General features: G+C 58.8%; 2 protein-coding genes across 4 annotated transcripts in view; both read left to right on the top strand.

Annotated features, from left to right (window-relative positions):
• Positions 1-31: 31 nt before the first annotated feature.
• Positions 32-6,952, top strand: FGFR4 (fibroblast growth factor receptor 4). The gene is made up of 18 exons (XM_068160895.1): positions 32-292; positions 725-817; positions 1,735-2,004; positions 2,111-2,200; positions 2,358-2,524; positions 2,612-2,735; positions 3,020-3,210; positions 3,341-3,479; positions 3,564-3,757; positions 3,982-4,127; positions 4,387-4,508; positions 4,610-4,720; positions 4,843-5,033; positions 5,421-5,543; positions 5,628-5,698; positions 5,988-6,125; positions 6,205-6,310; positions 6,383-6,952. Exons 2-18 carry the CDS (start codon positions 745-747, stop codon positions 6,527-6,529), a joined length of 2,403 nt encoding a protein of 800 aa, XP_068016996.1. The 5' UTR covers positions 32-292; positions 725-744; the 3' UTR covers positions 6,530-6,952.
• A 7,698-nt stretch (positions 6,953-14,650) lies between these two features.
• NSD1 (nuclear receptor binding SET domain protein 1) overlaps positions 14,651-22,007 on the top strand; it is a 71,259-nt gene continuing 63,902 nt past the window's right edge. For 2 of the 3 annotated variants that reach the window (XM_068160817.1, XM_068160797.1), the window contains exons 1-2: positions 15,046-15,132; positions 15,327-16,048. In XM_068160817.1, coding sequence (XP_068016918.1) covers positions 15,347-16,048 — 702 coding nt within the window. In that variant the 5' untranslated portion in view covers positions 15,046-15,132; positions 15,327-15,346. Of the gene's footprint in view, positions 14,657-15,045; positions 15,133-15,326; positions 16,049-22,007 lie in introns of those variants that run through there. The other variant, XM_068160807.1, reaches the window with a different exon arrangement.

The raw sequence follows: 22,007 nt of genomic DNA, 5'->3' as shown, positions 1-22,007 counted from the left end.
ACCCCGTAGCTCCAGGCGGGGCGGGCGGCGCTGCTGTAACCCGAGCGCGCCCCTACAAAGTGCCCGCGCCCGCCGTTGCCGCGGCAGAGTGGGGCTGGACTGAGCGCGGAGCCGTAGCTAGCCCCGGTGCCGTGCAGTGCCGTGCCGTGCCGAGACTAGCCTCATCCCGGAGCCAGCCCCAGCCCTGCCCGACATGGGGCCGCGACGGCGCTGAGCCCGCCGGCACACGGACTTTGCCCGGGCCTTCCCCGCGCTGCGCGGGCGGCTCCGCCGAAGGAGCCCATCACAACCGGTAACGCCGCCGCCCGCGACCCTCGCCCTCGGGATAATTCCTCGCGACCTCCCTCCCGGGACACTTTCCCCTCTCCCAGTCACCCCGACACCGCTCTCTCCGGGATCCCCCGCGGCTCACCCCCGCTGTACCCAGCTAACTGCTCCCGGCTTCCTGGCCAGGCTGCGGCTGGCCGGAGTGATCGCGTTCCCTGCACCCAGCCAGGGTCCCCCGACACCGTGCCGTGTCCCAAGGGAGCAGGCTGGAAGGAAGCTCACCCTATCCAGAGTCCTCCGTGCGCCTTGCATACCCACTCCCCGGCTCCCCTGGGGACACCGCACTGCTGCTCCACCGCTCCCTGGGACCAACCACCCCATCTCCACCTGGTCGGGGCACGCGTGGAAGGGAGCTACTCGCCGAGCTCCGCTCACTCTGGCCCTACCTGTCTCGCAGGGTGGGAGCCGGTCTGGAAGATGCGGCTCCTCTTGCAGGTCCTGATGGGGCTGCTGCTGGCGGCTGCTGCCCAGGGCAGGGCGATGGAGCCAGGTACGATTACAGGGTGGGTGAAATGGGGCTTGAAGGCGGTGGTGTGGTGCTTTCTGAATGCTTTCCCCTCTTCCCAGCGAGTCTCTGGAACTGGGGGTGCTGGGTGCTGACCCTGGGCACGCAGCCCCACATCCCTGACCGTGGGTCTGGGCTGATGGGAGCTGGGGGCCATGGCACGAGGGGCCAGCATCTCCTATTACTGGGCGAGGAAGTGTGGAGGCTGAAAGGGGCAGGGTGGCTCCCGACAGACTGTCCCTGCACTATGAGAGCTTAGCTCGTTCAATGGACGTGTATGTCAGAGCAGGATGGTGTGAGCACCACGGGCTGTGGGCAGTTGTGCGTAGCTCTGTAGCAAGTGTGTCTTGGTGTTGGGTACAGGGGAAGGACGTGTCCCAAGGGAGCAGAGGCCCATCTATCCCCCGTCCTCTGTGTGATAGCCACACAGATGGCTGAAGACGCAGGCAGTCAGTCTGTGGTGGGCTTTGCTACGCTGGCAGTTGTGTTGTTTCTGCCCTCTATTTGCTAGCCATCAGCTGACAGGGCACCACTGCCCAGTTCAGGCATTGCAAGGGCCAGCCAGGCTGGGGAGGTCTCAGCTGTACTTGGTGCACACAGAGATCTGACAGTGGGTGACCAGGAGGGTTTGGTGCCCTCTTTCGATGAGGCACAATGGGTTTGAGCACCCTGCGCCACTGGGAGTGGCCCTTACAGAACAGTAGCATATGTGGCCTTGGACTGGGACTTGGCAGCTAGGGAAGCCATGTCCCTGTGCTTCAGGGCAGAGTCCAGCCTTTGCCTGCCTCTGGGGTGGCAGAGCAGGTATTGGGCTGTGTTACACCATGTGCCCTCACACTGGAGTGGGTCCTGTCATCGGGGAGAAATGAGCACCAGGCTGGATACTCATGGCATCCCTCCAGAGCTATTTGAGAGACCATTGCTGGAGTCAGAAGAGGAACATCTCCTGCTGGATCCAGGCAACACGTTGAAGCTCTACTGTGATGCCAACCAGAGTGGTGCCAACGTGGTCTGGTACAAGGAGTCCCGTCCACTGGTCCTGGGAAATCGCATCCGCCTGCGGCAGAACCTGCTGGAGATCTCAGAGGTCGCCTACGAGGACTCAGGGCTCTACATCTGCCGGGCGCAAGGGACTGGGGAGATCCTGCGCAACTTCACCATCTCCATTGTGGGTAGGAGCCCTGACAGCACCTAGCTGCCCCTTGGAGCAGCAAGGCAGCCACTGCCCTCCAAGCCCTGCAGGCAGTTATGTCCCTCTCAACTTGTTTTCTTTTGCAGACTCACTGGCTTCAGGTGATGATGATGAAGACAGCGATGGGGATGGTCCCCACGGAGACCGAAATGAAGATCCCATCTATGTGCACAGAGGTTAGTGCTGCTCTGGGCAGGAGAGGACAGCTGGGGCAGGTCCAGGAGTGCAGGGCACTGCTGCCTCCTGCTCACAGCATGAGTGGCTGGGAGAAGCTCTAGCAGCCTTCATGCTGCTCTTTGGATGACTCCTACTGTTTGTCCCGCACCTCTTCAGCTCCTTACTGGACTCACCCACACCGGATGGACAAGAAGCTGTATGCAGTACCCGCAGGAAACACAGTGAAGTTTCGCTGCCCAGCCTCGGGCAGCCCCAGCCCCAGCATCCGCTGGTTCAAGAACGGGCGAGAGTTCCGGGGGGAGCACCGCATCGGGGGCATCCGGGTAAGGACCAAGTCTCTGCACTGCAGCCTCCCTTCACAGGGTGTGGTCCCCCATCACATCTCACCACCTTACATAACTCTTCTGCAGCTCCGGCACCAGCACTGGAGCCTGGTGATGGAGAGTGTGGTGCCCTCTGACCGTGGAAACTACACCTGCCTGGTGGAGAACAGGTTTGGCAGTATCCACTACAGCTACCTCCTGGATGTACTCGGTGAGGGCTCCTCAGTGCAGCGCTGGTCCTGGCTCCTCACTTCCCCTTGAGGGGTCAGGGTCATGGGAAGAGGGTGGAGGAACCTCTATTCATGTCCTCTCCACTGGCACAGCCTGCATGTCCCTCACACTTGAGGGATGTGGGGATGGAGTCCAGGCTCTGGTTGCGCCGTTCTGCTCTGGGGCCAAGGAAGGGCTCTCCATGGCTTGGTGGGGAGGGAGGGAGAAAGGACCCCTGCTCTGGGCCACTGTGTTGGTGACACCACTCTGCTCTCTTCTGCACAGAGAGGTCCCCGCACAGGCCCATCTTGCAGGCTGGGCTGCCTGCCAACACCACAGCCCTGGTGGGCAGTGACGTTGAGTTCTTCTGCAAGGTCTACAGTGATGCCCAGCCCCATATCCAGTGGCTGAAACACATTGAAGTGAATGGCAGTAGCTATGGTCCCGATGGGGTCCCCTATGTGCAAGTGCTCAAGGTAACAAGGGCTCGAAGCACCTGGTTCCCAGATGCCCACTCCAAAGTGGTGACAGGGGAGAGCACAGAGTCCCCTGAGGAGGAGAAGGGTCCACTACAGGATGCTGACCGTCCATGCATCTTCCTGGCAGACTGCAGACATCAACAGCTCTGAGGTGGAGGTGCTGTACCTACGCAACGTCTCCATGGAGGATGCTGGGGAATACACCTGCCTGGCCGGGAACTCCATTGGCCTCTCCTACCAGTCTGCCTGGCTCACTGTCCTGCCAGGTAGGAGTAAGGGAACTGATCTGGGAGCTGAGACCCCCAGCATGCAGGAACCATGGCTTAGACCAACTCATTCACTTCCTCTAGAAGAGGAGCTGGTGCGGGAAGCTGAAGCCCCCGAGGCCAAGTACACTGACATCATCATCTACACCTCGGGCTCACTGGCTGTGGCCATGGCCATCATCATCGTGGTGCTGTGCCGGATGCAGACTCAGTCAAGCAAGCAGCCCCTGGAGCCCATGGCAGTCCACAAGCTCTCCAAATTCCCACTCATCCGACAGGTGGGTGCTAAGCTGGAGCCCTTGGGTGTGTGAGGGGACCTTAGCAGCCAGCTGGCTCTGTGAGTGCCACCTGGGCCTATCGTAACCTGTGCTGCTGCCAGACCCACTGCCTCTGGCATCCCCCTTGCCCTATTGCTCTGAGTGAGGGCCTCTGCAGCACCATTGGGTCTCTGTGCCTGGAGCACCGGGCAGGAAGGCTAACATCTCTTGAGCTCTCTCTGCAGTTCTCCCTGGATTCCAGCTCCTCCAGGAAGTCCAGCACATCCCTGATGCGTGTCACCCGTCTCTCCTCCAGCTGCGCTCCAATGCTGGCTGGGGTCATGGAGCTGGACCTGCCCCTCGATGCCAAGTGGGAGTTCCCTCGAGACAAGTACGGTGCCATTCAGGGCAGGTCTGGGACCGGGGGCTGCTCTCCCCAGCCCCTCTGGGGACAGCAGCATGTGGGTGCTGGATGGGGAGGTCTCCAGCCACTACTGGATACCACAGTACTGCTATACCCCAGGGTGCTGGGACTCAGCTTCAACAGTGTGGGCTAGGCATTCTGCCTCTGCCACTTGGGGTTTGGCCATGCAGTGGTGGGGAGCAGGGCCATCCCTGAAATCTCTCACAGTTCTATCTGTCCCTGCCAGGCTTCTGCTGGGCAAGCCCTTGGGAGAAGGCTGCTTTGGCCAGGTGGTGCGGGCAGAGGCTTATGGCATTGACCGAGACCAGCCAGACAGAGCCATCACCGTGGCTATCAAAATGCTAAAAGGTAATGGCTCCTCTGCCAGTGTCCCCAGGCACAGAGGTGACATCCCTGCCAGCTTGTGGTGCCACCCCAGCTGGCACGGTGACACGGCCCTCCTTTCCCAGACAATGCCACTGACAAGGATCTGGCTGACCTCATATCTGAGATGGAGATGATGAAGCTCATGGACAAGCACAAAAACATCATCAACCTCCTGGGAGTCTGCACGCAGGATGGTGAGGGAGCCCTACAGGTTGATCTTGGGCAGGAGACGGGCAGGGCACAGGGCTGTTGGGGAGAGCAGCAGGTGGGATGCTGTGCTGGGGCAGGGGCTGAGCAGAGCTGACACCCTTCCCAGGGCCGCTGTACGTGATTGTGGAGTTTGCTGCTAAAGGCAACCTGCGTGAATACCTCCGCGCCCGCCGCCCCCCAACACCTGACTACGCTTTCGACGTCACAGCGATGCCCGAGGAGCAGCTCTCCTTCAAGGACCTGGTCTCCTGTGTCTACCAGGTGGCCCGTGGCATGGAGTACCTGGAGTCAAAACGGGTAGGGATGACACAACCTGCACAGGCTTCCTGTGCTTTGCAGTGCCTGGGATGGGCATGGTGGTGAGAGAAGAGCCATGTCCTTTTCACTTTCCTCTCTCTGAATCGGGAAGGAGAGTCTATCCCTTTCTCCTTGGCCGTCCAGAACCTCCCAGACACATCCACCAGTAAAGCTCAGGGCAGCATCTCCCCAAAAATTTATAGCCTATCCTAGCCCCTGGGTATCTCCCCACTGCTGTGCCTATTGCTGCAGCCAGCACAGCATGGGGGTGCCCCCACTACTGAGGGGTGCATGGGAGGGGAGCAGCAGCTCTGGGTATGGAAAGGGGACACATGGAGCTGGAACAGCCATCTCACACCCCCTGTGGGCGATGCTCCCCTTCTGCAGTGCATCCACCGTGACCTGGCTGCCCGCAATGTGCTGGTCACAGCAGAGAGTGTGATGAAGATTGCTGATTTTGGCTTGGCCAGGGATGTTCATGACATTGACTACTACAAGAAAACCAGCAATGTGAGTGAGGAGGCATGGGAGAGGAATGGGGCATGGGGTACAGGGAACCTTGTCCAGGGCTGAGCAAAGGGTTTGCTCCCACAGGGTCGCCTGCCAGTGAAGTGGATGGCACCTGAGGCCCTGTTTGACCGTGTCTACACCCACCAGAGTGATGTGTGAGTCCCTGGACTGCTGAGTGTGCTGTTGGGTGTGGGACAAGAATGCTGTGGGTGTGGGACAAGGCAGTGCCATAGGGTTATGCATTAACTGGGGGGTACCCCTGAGTAGAACAGGGATACTCCATGGGACAGCAGCAGTGAGGAACATCCTTCCCAGGGGTGATGCCACCCTCTATTGTCCCTGTTCCCATGGCACCACAGGGTGCACTGAGGTGACTTATGGTCCTGCCTGCCTGGGGACAGACCCAGGATGTGGTCGACCCTTCTTTGCCTTGTGTGATCCCAGATGGTCCTTTGGGATCCTGATGTGGGAGATCTTCACACTGGGGGGCTCCCCCTACCCTGGCATCCCTGTAGAGGAGCTCTTCAAACTGCTCAAGGAGGGCCACCGCATGGACCGACCATCTAACTGCACCCATGAGCTGTGAGTACTGGTCAGGCAGAGTGGGCAGGGGGCACAGCGAGACCCTGCTGACGCTCCCTCATTGCCCCTTTGCCCCCAGGTACATGCTGATGCGGGAGTGCTGGCACGCTGTACCTTCACAGCGTCCCACCTTCAAGCAGCTCGTGGAGGGACTGGACAAGATCCTGGCAGCTGTTTCAGAGGAGGTGAGCATTGAGGAGTCCAGTAGGCGGTGGGGTGGGCAGCACTGGTGGTGACAGCACTGTCTCTTCCTGCAGTACCTGGACCTCTCCATGCCCTTCGAGCAGTACTCACCCTCCTGTGAGGACACCGCCAGCTCCTGCTCCTCTGACGACTCTGTCTTCACCCACGACCCACTGCCGCTGACTCCCTGCCTCTTCTCCTATCCCAGCGTGAGGACTTAAGGGCGGGCAAGGAAGGGTGATGCCAAGGCCACCTCTAGCCTTAAGGGGAGTGGGTCTGGGTGCCTGCAGGTTCCCTGCTTTGTCCAATGTGAGTGGTGGGTGGGCAGGGCCCTGAGCCGAGCCACAGCAGCAGGGCAGGGGGTCTCTCTCTCCCCGGGCTCTCTTTTGTCTCTGAACCTTCAGTCCTGGCTGAGACCTGCCTGGCATTGCAGGACAGTGGCAGCCAGAGCCCCTCTAAGTCAGGCACTGCCTGGGATGCCCATGGCATCGCTCAGGGACCCAGGCTTTGGCCAGAGCTTCAGTGGAAGTATCTCTGGGTGGGAGCACTGCTGCCTGTGGGCTTCTGCTGCGTCTGTACATAGCCATAGAGATGAATATTTATGTACATGAAATATCGACCCGATAAATTATTTTTTTAATAGACCCTGGCACAGTTTCTGGGCTGCTTCTGGGCTGATGAAGGGCTGAGCTGACCTGGGAAGGCAGGTTGGGGGCTTTCTCCTCACCCCAGCCAGTGCAGGGGCCTGTGAGTGCTCCTGGGGAGCACAGAGGCACTGCCACAGGTGCAGGAAGTGATGTCCCCACTCCCGTGCCTCCAGGCCCACTCCAGCACAAAGCACCCTCGCATCTGTTCCCCATTAGCTGCTGCTGCACTAAGCCACCATGAACTCCGCTACCAGCATCGCCCTGAAACTGATCCCTCAACTGCCGCAGGCTCACGGGCTGGGAAAGCACTCTGGGGCCCAGGCCCATGTGCTGGGGACCCCCTGCACCCCCTGCCTGTGTCAGCCCTGAGACTCTAGATGAGAGTGAGTTACTTGCTCTGTGCTGCCTCCCCAGAGACCCCATACCTCTGTGAGTGCAAACTGGGGAGCTTCAGCTCCTGGGCCTGATCTCTGGTGCGTGGTTTGCCTTCCCCCACCCCGCTTAGCCCATGGTGCCCGGCTCTGCCAGGAGCGTGGGCAGGCAGGGCTGCAGCTGTCTCAACCCCTCCTGCCAGCCCGCTCCCTGGGTCTAGGGTTTCATCGAGGGCTGGGTGGCCATTAGCCCCAGGATCTTATTTCCTCCTTCAGCTCCCAGCTGCACTTGCAGTCCCCCAGCCTGGAAGCTGGTTCCCCAGCATGGCCTGCTCCAAACCCACCCAAGGGGAGAAGGGTTGGAAGGTGCTGTGGGGCAGGACCTGGGCCTGGAGCAGCAGAGTCCCTCAGCCCTGCCCACTGCTGTCCAGAGTCCAGGCTTGAGGGGTGCATCTTGTGGCTGCCCTTGCATGGGGTCATCTTAGCCATGGGTGCAGTGCTTGTCATGTATTGCATATGCTGGGAAGCCCAGCAGCCTGGAAAGCCATCCTGGGGCTCCCTTCTCATCACAGCCCCTTGCAAGGCTGATGAGGAGAGCCCAGCCTCACCAGTGTGCTTGCAGCCTCTATCCCCAGCTCTGCTCATCTCTACTGTGATGAGCCCCAACTCCAGCACAGCAGACAGAGGCAGACAACCCACAGGCAGGTGTGAAACCTGCCTGTCCGAGCAGCCTGCCTGCCTGGGAAGGATCCCAGCTGTCTGCTAATGTGCCAGAACCAATGCATTTTGCACAGCCCTGAAAGGGACATTCACACGCTGGAGGGCAAATTGCTCAGGCTGGCCAAGGGGGCAGCCTGGCTCCCAGCTGGGACGGGGGATGAACATGAATGGGTGCATGGGAAGTGGGGCTGAAACCCTGGGGGCTGTGTCCTGCTTGCCCCCACCTCACTCCAGGCTGCGGTCTCCATACTGGGGGGCAGCACAGAGAGTAGCCAGTGCTCTATGTCCAGCATGGTTTGTGTAGCCAATTTCAGAGCCAGAGGTGGGCTTAATGCCAGGTGGGTGTGCACAAGGGACCTGCTACCCCCTGCCACAGCCTCACTTAGTCCTTGCTCATGTAACAAGGATGCTGTGTATGGAGGCAGCACATGGGTGCAGGCAGTGCCTCATCCCCTCAGCCCAGCTCAGCTCAGGATGCTTTTGGAGCCTCGCTCCAGCACAAGGGGCTGATCCACATCCCTAGGTACCGGTGCATCCCTGAGAGCTGCAGCAATGGGTGCCAGCAAGCTGTGCCAGAGACAACTCTGCCGAGTACAGGGCAGCTGGAGCCATGGCTGGGCAGGGAGGCAGCCCAGGGCATCCTGCAGCCCCACGACAACTGGAGGCGGTTTTTATTGTTTAACATTCCTGGTATTTTCTGTCAGGGCTGAACCAATTGTCCTTAATCCGCCAGGCTCTGCTGGCCAAACAAGTGTGGCTGAGCCATCGGCATCCTGTCCCCACAAACAGGCCCCTTTTGTGAGGGGGATTTAGCATGTAGCCCAGTAAATCCCGCTGGTTTCCTGAGGCAGCGTTCCCACACACCACACCCCCAACCCCTGCTGCCTGCTCCCCAGTCCCCAAGAGCTGGCATTGCCCCTTGGGCCCTGGCATTGCTGCTCAGCCTGGCTCTGCCCCTGGGCACCCTACCTGCCTTTGTCCTGAGTCCAGATACCTGCTGCCTGACCAGAACCTGCCCACCTGGAGGGCTGCCTGTAACCCCTCTGGCCAGGGTCCCCCTGCATGTTGCTTGGACATGTCTGGGGGGTTGAGGGGCTTCCCAGATACCCTTCTGCACTACTGATCCTGGGCAGGATGTTGTGGTCCTGGAGGGATTCTATGGTTCTAGGGGATGCTGTGGTCTTGAAGGAGATGCTGAGCCCTAGAGGAGATGGCTCTGGTCTGGGGGTTGGGAGAGAATGCTGGGTTCTGGAGGAGATTTGACAGTCCTTAGAGGGGTGCTAAGTCCTGATGGATATGGCTCTGGTCCTGGGGGATGATGAGTCCTGGAGGAGACAAAGCACTTCAGGGGCCAGGACACTGGTTGGTTCTTCATTCCAGTTCTGGGATGTAGCTCCCAGCCCCTGTCCCAGAGATGCCTTTGCTTAACAACTCCTGGGGGGACAGGAAGTGTTGTTCTCTTTTCTCCCCAAAACAAAGGCAACAGATTTTTATCTCCAAGGAGAATCTGGCCTTTGTGAGATGCAGAAAGCTTCTGCCTCCAGGCAGGGAGGGGCTGAAAGGCACCAGGCTTCTGCCTCCCCCACCTGGCACTGCCTCTCTGCCTGCTGCTGCCTGGCACACACCTGCATACCCTGTCTTTGTCCCATGATTGTGCCCCATGTACCCCACTGCTGTCCAGGCAATGAAGGGGAAGGAAGGGTCCCCATAGGTTGGTGGGTAAGGAAAGGGGACCCATGGGTACCCACAAGTGGGGGCACCCTATGCTGTTTCCTGGGGGCACATCTCAGAGAGAGAACCCTCCCCAACCACAGAAACACTCTCACCCTACAGATGCACCCTCTCCCCCGGCCACACAAACACGCAACACCCCTCACACACCCCCCATGCACAGGTATGCATCCCTCACGCACACCCCTTCCACACAACCCCTCTTTGTACATGTACTCACACACTCCCCTACACCCCATGTACAGCCCTGTACGTCCTCTTTCATGCACCCCCATCCCGCGCACGCACACACACACACACCCTGCAACGAGCTGAGCACGCAGGACCAGTGCTGGTTGTGGGGCCCCTCCTCCAGCCGGGGCCCCAGCGAGCGCAGCCGGCGGGCTGCCCCCTGCAGCCTCTCTCCGACCCGCAGCATTCTGCGCTCGCCCGGCCGCGGCCGGCAGCAGGTAGGTGAAGCCGGGCGGCGAGCCCCATCTCCTGGCCAGAAGGAGCAGCTTTGCGCCTGCAGGATGCGCAGAAATTAACCCCGGGGCGCTTCTCACCCACACCTTACCAGCTGGAGACAGTGACCTTCACGCCAGGCCAGCCCTGGGACTGTGTTGGTTGGAGGGGTGACAAACTAGGCTGGGAATAATGGTCTGTGTCATGGGGCCGGTTGCTGACTTCGCTTTCCATCTCATTACCCTCGCAGATGGATGGGGCTGGGAGTGGGGCAGAATGGGAGATTTAGGCTGCAGAGTGCCACCATGTGCCAGTGTCTACCCCACCTATACCTGCTCCAGGTGATGGAGAGCAGAGTGGAAAGGGCACAGGAGACTTGTGAACCCGACTTTACCGTAAGTGTATAGAGCAAAACCCAGTGAGGGATCAGCCTGGCTGCCCAGGGCTGGGCCCAGTCCATCCCCGCAGCTGGGGATGGGGGCCAAATGTCTGCCTGAGGGATGGGAGAGCAGGGAGGTCCCTGAGAACAGCTGCAGCACTCAGACAGGTACTCCAAGCTCCAGTCCCTGGGGCACTATCCCTCTGATGCACAGGGCTGCTGGCATGACAGTTTTCCACCTGACCACAGGCCAGCAACAGCTCTTCTAAGTAGGACAGGGGAGCTCATCACTGATGTATCTTGACCCCAGCAGCTTGTAGGGTGGGTCCTGCCTCTCACCCACGGCCCTTGCATGTCCTGAGGCTGCTCCTGCTCTGCCTGTCTTTGGGGCTAACCCACTAAGGTTTGGGGCAGGTGGAGAGAGCAGCAGAGCAGGGTGGGATCATGGGAGGCCAGAGTCACCCCAGCACAGGAGCAGACCCCTGTGCCGGACTCACTAGGTCAGTGAGGAGAAACCCAGGGCTGCCGGTGCAGGCGGAGGCGGGCAGCCCTGCCTGCCGCCACAGAGCTGCGGGCATGCAGCGGGCTGAGCTCCACCGCCTGCCCCTTCTCTCTGCCGCTGCGTCTCCGCTCTCTTGGTTTCAAATCCCCCAAGCCTTTTCCCAGTGGAAAGGGGCCCCCGGCAAACCCTACGGGCAGGATGCTCTTCTCTCCTCCTCTGTTTCCTTCCTCTCCCCCGGCCGGGCCAGCCCTCCCTCCCCCTGTCCGCCGCAGCTACTTAACCCTTTCGTCCACGCTTCGGGCCACACGCCAGCCTCTCCGCAACGGCTCCTGCCCGCCCTTCCCACTTTGTGTAGAGCCCCGGTGGGGTTCCCCGGGGCCGCGCTGACCACAGGCCCTGCCTGGCCCCCTCTTGCCATCCCTGCGCCTCTGCAGTGCCCAAATGTCTGCCGGAGGTTGGACAGCCGCAGCCGGGAGCTGCTCGCAGCAAGCTCACCCTGCCCACAGCTCCCGCGGGACCCGCGTGGGCACCAGATCATTCCAGGCTGGGGCGTGGGGCTCCCCGGGGACCCTCCCCGCCCCCATCTTTCCGGGAGGGAGCGAACGGGAGCCTCCATCGTGGTGCCGCGCTCCCTCCTGCATCGCTGAGGCGGCAGAGAGCAGCCATGGCGGGAATCGGGGCTGTGCTCTGGATGCCGTGCATGGAGCAATGCGGAGCAGACATGGCGGCAGCCGGGGACGTGCATCGGGCGGTGGGGGCTTGGGGAACGGGGCTGCCCTCATGGGGCAACGGCACCAGGCTGTGGACGGGGACTGAGGCCTCCAGAGGGAGCCTGCAGTGCTGTCCTGCTCCGAAGCCATTGCCCTCCAGAGGCCCCAGAGCCCCCAGCATGCTCTGGGAAGCTAGGCTGGGTGAGGGGGTGAGCCTGGCCATGGCAGGGCAGGGGGCACGCAGGCGAAGCCCGGCAGCTGGGAGACCTCCTGTGAGGCTGCTGCCTGCCCGTGCTGCCCCGCCACAGCCCACAGACAACGCACTGCGTGGCGGCATCAGGGCCAATCCTTGCCGCCTGATGTGCCACACGTCCGGGCAGGAGTGCTGCAGCAGCAGGCAGGGTGCCATTTGTTTGCTCCTTCGCCGGAAGAGAGGGAATGGGGCTGGGCCCTTCCTATGGGCCCTGCCTGTGGCATGGGGAGAGGTGACACAGCAGACAGTGAGTGCAGCTGAGGGCATTCCACAACCCCCACCCCGTACCAATAACCACATGGCTGTAGGAAGCACTGCTGTGAGCACCACAGGGCCCCATTAGGGCACCCCTAGCAGGGATGTGCCAGGGGGGCAGTGGTATGGGGACAGGCCTAGGGGTGCTGCAAGCCACTACCACCCAAGTGATAGAGCATCTGTCCACCCCACATCTTGTGGGGCTGTGCAGTGCCATGTGCCCACAAGCAGAGGGTTGAGCCCTCAGCAGCTGGCACTCAGTGGGGACAAGAGCTGTACATGGGGACAGTGCGCAGGCTGGGTTTTCCAGCATAAGGGGGCAAATAAGCAGAACGAAGGCAGCTGTTGACAGTCAGGGCTTAAATCTCTCCCCATGCCAGCCCTCGCTCCCTGGGTTTTGGGTGCCAGGCTGTGCGGCCTATGGGGTTCTCTTGTCCCGAGCAGGGCCCTGCCCACTGCTGTGGGGGTTATAAATAAACCATTGACTATTTTGGGAACGTGGTGGAAACATGTGTGTCAGGTTCCTCCAACAAGAAAGGAGGAAAGTTGGCTGCCAGGGCTCTGTCCAGGTGTGCCAGGGTGTGGCTGCTGCAGCCAGTGCTAATCTGAGGAGACTGTGCTGAAGGGATTTATCCTTTTGTGGTAAATCCAGATGACCCCACACAGACCAGGTGCTGCTTCATCTCTGTGCAGGTGGGGAAGACCATGTAGACATGAGGCTTTGGCACAGAGCTTGTGCAGCAATGGGAGCAGGGCAGTTCCCATTCCCACATGTCACTGCACCACATGGGCACTGAGCAAGATGGCCCACGGGCAGGGTGGGTGTCTCCAGCCACGCCCAAATCTGGGGCTTTGTAGCTATAAACATGTAATGAGCAAAACCTCCAACCATGGTGCATCCTGCCAAGTCACCCCACCTTCTGTGGGTGTTCTTCAGTGGCACCAGACTGAGTGTGGCAATCTCTTGGTGGTGGCAGCATACTGGTGCAGGGACAACAGGTTGGGTAGATAAGTGTGGCCCCTCTGGGACAGATGCTGGGGAGAAATGATTGCCCCATTGCCAGATGCAGACTGCACTGGGCCAAAGGGGCAGCTGGAGAAGCCAGGAGCAAGCACAGCACAGGGCAGCCCACAGGTTGAACCCTGCTGCCTCGCTAAGATGCCATCCCACAACTGCTCCCGGATGGTGCTTTTGGTGGCTGCACCCCACCGGGGTGGCGAGGGACGGGCAGCCGGTGCTGCTCGAGTGTGCAGAGAGGCGGCTCCATAAGCACTACCCGGAGCGGCGGGGGGGGGCAGCATGACCAGGCCGGAGTCGGGGAGAAACAAAGGGCAGTATCGGGTGAGGGGGAGCAGGTCCACCAGGGCAGCGCCGCGCCGAGGCCAGACGAGCCCCGCGGCAGCACCCAACTCCCCGCCTGGCACCCCGGGGGGCGGTCGAGCCCTGCCCCCCGCGCGGTCCGGGCAGCACCGCCCCGGTGCCACATCTCTTGCTCTGCCCCGGCCGCTGCCCCCCGACCGGCCGCCCCCGCCCCGTGCCTGCCCAGCCGTGCCGGTGCGGCAGTGGCGTGGCGCGGCGCCCGGACCCGCACGCTTGGCGGCGGAGACCCCGGCCCCCATCTGGAGGTAGCGACGGATCCGCCGCTGCTGCCCGCGGGCGGGGGGGGTTAGGGGGGAGCGGCGGGGCGCCGGTGGCGACCCGACCCGGCGGAGCAGGCGGGCGCGGGGCCGGCTGCGCGCCGCTCGGCGGCGGGAGGGCGGGCGGGAGCGCGGCGTTCGCTGTCCGGGAGCGGCGAGGACAGCCAGGCCGCGGGCACCCGGACGCCGCTTCACCGGCAGGCGAGACGAGGCACGGCACCGCGGGCACCCCGGAGGGGCGACAGCTCAGCCCGCCGGTGCACGGGAGGGCGACGAGGGGAGCGCGGCCGGTGCACCGAGCCCGGACCGCGGCGGACAATGGCAGAGGGTGACTCGAGTACGCCGGGGGCGGGCGGCGGCCCTCGACCCCCCGCCCCGCTGGCTGCCCATTGGGACCGCGGCTGGAACTGGGACCGGGGCCGAGGCGGGGCGGGCGGCCCAAGCCGCTGGGCAACAGCCACCGCCCGTCGCCTGCCCCGCCGGGGCGCAGGGCCCGGCCGACTCCATTTTGTTGGCGCCCGCTCCGCTGCCGCACGCAGGCCCCGCGGCCGACGACGCGGATTGGGGGAGTGTCGGGCGGCGGCCAACTGGGGCGCCGGGGCCCTCAGGTGAGGCACGGCCGGGCAGCGGCTTTCCCACTCGCACCGCCTGTCCCAGCGCGGCCGCCTGGTGTCCCTCCGCCGCTGCCTAAGATGGAGGTGGGGACGGCAGGTCCGAGGGTGCAGAGCCGGGCAGGCCGCACCGCCATGTGCACGGGGCCTGGCCGGGCCGGGCAAGGCCAGTTGAGCCGGACCGCAGGCAGGGAGCAGGGCAATGGCGGGGCACACCGTGGGGGGGCAGCACTGAGCGCCCCCTTCCCCACCCCCTGGAGCGGGTGGCGCGCACGGGGGGGGGGCTAGGGGGGGACACCCCCCGGGGAGGGGGGGAGAGGATGGCCCGCGCGGGCGCGCGCTGATTGGCCACTGCCGAACCCCAAGAGCGGGTGCGGCGGGCGCGCGCGCAGGCGCGGGGGGCGCGCGCCGGCGGGATGGCGGCTGCGGGCGCGCGCATGCGGGGGAGGGAAGAGGGAGGCGGTGGAGGAGCAGCGCTGGCGGGGCCTGGCCGGGCCGGGTCGGCGCGTCTCCTTCTCGTCCCGTACCGGGGGCAGGCGGCGAGCCGGCCGCGGCGGCCGCAGGTGAGCGGCGCCCTGCAGAGTGGCGAGGCGGCACTAGGCTAAGGAGAGCCGTGCCAAGCCGAAGCCGGGCAGCTCGGGCCTAACGCGACGGCGGCGTCGGCCCGCGCGGGGCCGGCGGAGCTGTAGCGGGCCCCCGGGCACGGCTGCCATTTTGCGGCGGCGGCCGGGCTGACCCTATTGTGCTGTGCCCGCAGGTGGATGCTCGCGGCCCGGCATGGAGCAGGCCTGCGAAGTGAGCCGCCGCAGTTGCCTCGTCCCCTTCGGCACCTCGCTGGCGGTCGCCGAGGCCAAAGGCAGCCCCTTCGGCGAAGGCCGCGGCACCGAGCCGCCGGCCATGCAGCTGGCCACTGCTAAGTCTGTCTACAGCCAGGACCCTTCGTCCTGCTACATCCCGCTGCGCCGGCTGCAGGACTTGGCCTCCATGATCAACGCCGAGTATCTCGGTGGTGCCGCCGACGGCGCTGAGGCCCTGCCCGACCCCAACTCGCCACCCCCACGTCTTTCTGCACAGCAGGACCCAGCGGCAGGCGCTGACGGACCCGGCCCAGCGGTCGAGGCGCCCCACGGGGCCCTGGCCTTCCCTCTGCTCCTACGGGACAGCGGAGAGGAGGTGGCGGCGGAGGAGGAGGGCACCGAGACGCCGGAGGAGGAGGAGGAGGACGACGACGACGACGACGACTACGACTACGAGGAGGAGGAGGAGGAGGAAGAAGAGGAGGCGGTGGACGGGGAGGAGGAGGTGGCGGCCGAGCCCGGCTCGCAGAGTCGCGGCCACCCCGGGCCGCAGCAGGACCCGGGCAGCCCGCTGCCGCCCCGCTTGCAGCCAGCCGAGCTGGTGTCGACGACGGTGCCGGACGGCGGCCCCGGGGAGAAGCCGGAGCCTTCCGCCACCGCCGCGGCGACGGCCCTGCAGCTCGTAAGCATCGACGCGGGGGGAGGGGGAGAGGGAGGCGTGTGCCGGGCGGGGGACCGCGGCCGCTGCCATTTTGCGGCGGAGGCCGGCGAGGCGCGGTGCGGCGGAGCTGCGCTGGGCGCCCTCGCAGCCGGCACCCTCGAGGGCGGGCAGCCATCTTGCCGAGGGGACCCTGCCGAGGCGCGGGGGGAGGCTGTGGCCGCCTCGGGCCCGCGGTTCGGAGCTGCTCTGGGCGCTCTGCCGCAGGTCGCCGGGCTGTCATCAGGCTCTGCCGCACACCTGTGCCCCGGCACGACCAGCTCCGCTCCGCTCCCCCCGCGTTTCTCTCCCTTCAGGAGCAAGAGGCACCATCCCTCCGCCCGACAACAGTGGATCGCTGCGGAGTTCGGTGGAGTTTTTTTTTCCGTTACAGGGTGGTTTTTTCAATCTGAGACGCAGGAGCAGAGCTTTTCCCCTCTCCTGCCTGCCCCAGCTTTAACGTTGCCGGGCGGCTCTTTGTCTGGCCTGGCTTGAGGTAGCCAAGCCGTGAGACTTCGGCGATGGCCGGGGAGGAGCCGTGTCACGGCTTGACAGACCTCACGGGCAGGAAACCTCAGAATGACTTTATTTTTTTTTCCCCTTTTTCTTTCCAATTTCTTTGCACGCTTAGAAATCCCTTCGGTTTGTTTCCTTGTATTTGCTTAACGTGAAGAGAAACTGAGTGACTTCGGGAGTTCTGAGAAGAGTTGGATATGAATTCACCGTTGTTCTGTAGTGTGCTTCAGAATGACAGTTCATTTTCTTAAAGGCTTTCAGCATGACTTTTTATTTGTAGATATCCAGGCCTATTTTTTCCTGTGGTTCTTCAGTAATTTTTTTTCTCTTTCTATTTCTTAAAGAGGTTTTTTTGCAGACTTAAGGTTCCTTATTGAAGGATGCTCTGGGGTTTGAGTGTTTTTTTGATGCTAAGTGAAAATTAACTCCTGTGACAGCACTGACACTGAAACCCGACTTGCTCTTTTTAATTCCAGTAGAGCCGCTCACGCTGAACAGATGCTGCTGGTGCATGTAGGACCCGGGGAGAAACACTTCCTTTCAGCTGTGTTCATTTGGGGATGTGCAGTGTTCTTGCTGGGTGCTCTGGGAGGTGGGGAGTGCTCCTCACCGAGGGCCCACGGCAAGGCAATTTCAGGAAGATGCTGACAGCGGCTTAATTCGTTTGTAGCACAGTTAGGCTCAGCTCTGGCTCTGGATCATGGATCCTCTTGAGTGTTCCTTGGGAAGAATCTGACTCCTCTTGGAGTTGTCTTCAGCCTCTGGGGGTAAAAGGCTGTCGTTGAGCTGAGGCTTGTGCATATACTTAGCTTTGTAGCAAAGCAGGGTTCTCAGCAGGCATGTGCTCAGTGATGCGGTTGTGGGAGGGTCTCACTTTGTAAACAGAAGCTAGGAGAGGTACTTTCACAACACTTGCCTCTGTTATCAGTGGCTTTACAACGTGCTCCACAGAACTGCAGCTTCTACACTGTCAAAACGGCCTGAGTGATTAAGCCCGTTGTTTGAATATGCAACAAGGGGCTGGCTTTTCAGTAAAACTGACTTCCTGTAGTCCAGTGTTAGCTGAAGTGTTCTGGTGACTTGGAAGCATAGCTGCTTTCAGAGGAAAAAGCAACACAAAACACTGTTTAGCCAGATTGGAATCCCTCTCTCCTTGAGTCTTGTGTTCTTACTTTAGTAAGTGTGGCTTGTCTAGTAGTCCCTCATTTTAGCTCTGTTGCTCGTGGGATGGGAAGAAATAGGGATTTTTCTCTGTGCCAAATTACCCTTGAGACAGTTCAAATCTTTTTAATTGTTGATCATGATATAGTAGGTAGAATTAACCAAACTTGCTCCTTAAATCACACATTCATACAGGTATTTATTTCCAGTCTCACTTGTGTTTGAGTAACTGGAGTCAACTTCTTTTTGAGACTCTGCTAAAATGTAAAGCAAAAACACAACCACCACACCCCCCCAAGAGTTCTGCACTGCTGTTTTTAGGGTAGCTTGTCATAGCTAGGCTACTCTGTCAGGTAATCACTTTTACCCAGCCTGATGATGGGGCTCCTTCACCTTACAGTGAGACTTTCTCAGAGATTTTTTTTCTTGAAGCTCCTGGCTTTGAGTGTGCCCCTTGCTGGTCAAACTTCCTCTTTCACCAAATGGAGGAAAGTGGACTTGTGCGGCTGCCCCCGGCAAATTTTGAATTCTTCACCAGATCATTGCAAACTCCTTTGAAAAGCCATTTCCAAAATGCCAGGAGTGCCTCCGGCAGAAGGGCTAACGTTTGACTTAAGTCTTTAGTGGGATGCAAAGTCTGTCTTTTAAGTAATGCCCCTGGATGGGAGGGTGGCAGCAGGTATTGTTTCACTTGGAGATTTGTTGATAGCCCTGACATCCCTTGCACTCCAGACAGAGGAGGGCTTGTTCAGGTAGCATTCAGTTGTAAAGAGGGATGTGCATATTCTGAAGTGAAGTTAATCTTGATTTTAAGGTTGACTGCAGCTCTCCGTGCTTCCAGCAGCTACTGCCACATTTTGCGTTGGAGAGGAAGACATTTCAGCAGTGGTTCTCTGGTCTCCTTCTGCTCCAGAAGTGATGACCGTGACTGCCAGCAGCTGGGAGCTTACTTTCTTGTACACGTGTTAGGTTCTCGCCACTTAAACGAGTGGTCGTTTTTCAACTTCTCTATCCCTTACCATCTTAATGTGAGCTTGTTTTTGCTGCTTTCCTGGCCTTTGAAAGTTGTAGAGGACAGCATGTTGTGGAGGCAGAGGGAGAGCTGGGCACAGGCTCAACCTCTGGGACAGGCTACATGGAGCCGTGTCAGGTCTGAGTGGTGTAGGTCTTGCTTGAACTTGATTGCTGAGGAATTAAAGCAGGTGGTCTCACTTCTAAGAGAACTGCTGTGCTGAAGTTTTGCTTTCCTACATAACTGCAGATGCCATGTTAGTTTGGCTTTCACTCTGTCACTGATTTTCAATTGCTGCCTACAAAGTATGTAAGAGTCATTTGGTTTATGGAGCTGAACACTCAAAAGCAGAGGTCTCAGATTGAAGCATGTCTGTACCGCTCACGGTGTGTGTGTATGCTGTGCAGCCTAGAGTCCAGTGTTACACCTTCACAAGCTACTTTTTTTTTGTCTGTGGGCCCTGATGGCTTCAGGCTGCAGCATGTGTGGTGCTCACATGAGGCACTTGCTCAATGTGGCTTTTCATTCTTCTCATACTATTTCCTTGTTGTCCAGCTCCATGCCGTAGGAGTGTGTTGTTTGGGTAGTGGTGATGAGGAAATGAGGTACAGGGAAATCCAGAGCCAGATCTTTCATCACTTTGCATGGCTGCTTCTAGTGTCTGCATATAAGGAATGAGCAGGGCATGTGTGTAGGGCTTCTGGAAGGGTTTTGCTTTCCCAGAACCACACTGATTTTAGTTATTTATTTGTTAATTGAATTATGGAAAATCACTTAGAGTCATCTCCTTAAGCCCTAGAATTAATCCATGATAAACTTCAGGCTTTTCTTGCAACCTGCACCTGTGGGAGAGTAGTTTCCTTACAAAATGCTTGTGTCCCTGTGTGAGAGTTACTCTGGTTCTTGGTTTGTTCACTGGTATGTCTAGTGCCATTTCTCTCTGTGCTAAAAATAAAAGAAAGGAACTGATGTCACCTGGCTGATACTTGCTACTCCTGTAAACATTTCTGAGAGGGTCCCATACTGTTGGTTTGAGGTGTAACTAACTACTAGTAATGTTATATCCCTGAGATGCAATAGGCATGACAGTGGTTGGTTTGAGCAAGGAATGTAAATTTCCTTGATCAGTTGACATCTTCCTGCTAGGGAGGTGAATTCCATCTGGCCATCTGTGCTTCCTGTGGGCACAGTCTCCCTCTGCATGCACCTGGTGAGAAGAGGTTCTGGGTGCACTGCTGTCTCAGAGGTGCTCAGAGTGCCTCTGAGCTTGCACACCCTTCTCTTTTCCGTTATGGATGCCACTGTTGGTAGGGCATTCTTGCTTAGCATGGCTGTGCAGTCTGCTAGTATCCACTGGACACCCGCACTGAACTGCATTCCTGTTTTGAATAGCTCTGAGCTTACCCACAAAGGACTTCAGCCACGGTGGGCATCTGGAAGAGCAGCTGTTTCCCTGTGATTAGATCATTGTCCTGGGATGTGTTACTGCTTGAGCATAATTTTTTGAGGTCCTTCATGACTTCAGTGCTTTCATGATGGGCATGGTGCTGCATTGCTGCTTTTTGTGGTGGTGGTAGTGAGAAGGGTGGGTGTTAAGGTGCTGCCACAGCAGGACTGTGTCTCACTGAGGTATGAGGAGCAGCTCACTTTGAATGACAGCAGATTTTTGAACAGTCTATAGGATCTAGAGCTCGACAAGCTGAGTCCTGGAAATGTTTATTCTGGTATTTGGCTGGGATTGCTGTTACTTGTCCTTGCTGCATTTGTATTCTCTAATCTGGTGTTGTGATTAGGTGTGAAATAGTGTTTGTGTGTGTGATGTTACAGAAAATACTGTGGTTTCTCCTGTGAAAATGGATGTTCTGGCTACTCATTGTGCAGTGTGAAGTTCAAATGATCAGTGCCTTTGTGGTTCATCTGCTCTCTGAAGCTGAGCCTGACTGCCTGCAAATGGCAAAGCCAGAGGTGTTTTTGTGCAGATTAGGGTGCTCTTGAAGGTGAGGTTTTGCTGAGTACAACGGTAGGAACCTCTGTGCTGTTTCTGCTTTCTATACTTAAAACTCGTAAGCACGTGTAAAGCTTGGGGCAGAGGGACTGTTCAAGCCATGTCCTGGTTAACGCACTGTCTGCAGGCATAAGGACTTCAAGTCTCCAGTGAAGACTGTTGCCAGGGGAGTGCAACAACCATTCTGCTGTGAAATTCTGCTCTATACAGTGTGGCATGCTTTGTGTATAACCTGCTACTGTTACAGGGAAAAATGGCCAACTGTAGCCACAAAGTCGCCTCTCACAGGTGGGTTTTTTTTAGGATGTGTGCTTGCTGGTGATTTCTTTTGGAAAAGTGTATGTCCCAGAGCTTGAACCCTTCTTTTCTAACACACATTGCTGAGAGTGTGATTCTAGTTCTGCTGTTACAGCTTCCTCTAAACCCTTGCCTAAAAATCAATGGAAGTGTCTCAGTTTGATGCTGTAGCAGTAGTGTTTGACTTCAGGGCAACATGTTTCTGTTTTGCATGAAGTCATTGTTGAGTGCCTTTTGCAGTACACCAGCTTCTTGTTGCACCTCATTGCACCCCATTCCCAGAAGTGGGATCAAGCTTTGTGTAACATAACCTTTACTAGTTTGGGGGTTTTTGTTTGATATCCCAATGTTAACTGAAAAAATCTGTAGCCCACTGAAGAGGTGTTAACTCTAAAAATTATTAACAAGGTGCTTGAGCCCCAAGGGGGGAAAAAAGTGGTGTTTTCTGAGTTACAATTGAGACAATGTTGTTTAAAAAGACATTCTTAACTCAAAGTGACAGTGCTGTGGGTGATGATCAGCTTGCAGTGTCGTTGCTCACCCTATACTTCTGTTTTTCTAGCCCGTGACTGACAGCTTCCTGTATATAATAGTTTTGATTGTTTTTTTCAGTTATTTGTTCCGACATTGAGAAAGGCACAGGGAATAAAAACACCTGAGGGAACTAACTCTTAGGAGGGGGATTGTCCTGGGAATTTAAAGAAAAATAAACAATCAAGTTACTGCCCTTTTTTAATACCCGAAAAATACGACCTGCGTTTTGTTCCGTCTGCACGGAGCCATCTGTGCTGTGCAGTGCCGTCTTTGCTCCGTGAAATGAGAGTTTAGACCTTTATGGTGGTGAAGGCATTGCCAGGACTTCCAAGTTAATGGATGGAAAAGGTCTGGAAGAGAGTCTGCTTTGAATTAGAGCAGCAGTTTTCAACCTCCATTGATTTGTGGACCCCTAAACA

Source organism: Melanerpes formicivorus, unplaced genomic scaffold (assembly GCF_026170545.1).
Source record: "Melanerpes formicivorus ecotype bairdi unplaced genomic scaffold, bMelFor1.0.p_v2 SCAF_2, whole genome shotgun sequence".
Taxonomy (NCBI): Eukaryota; Metazoa; Chordata; class Aves; order Piciformes; family Picidae; genus Melanerpes; species Melanerpes formicivorus.
The sequence above is the reverse complement of the archived record's forward strand: the minus strand, read 5'-3'. Positions and strand labels throughout refer to the sequence as shown.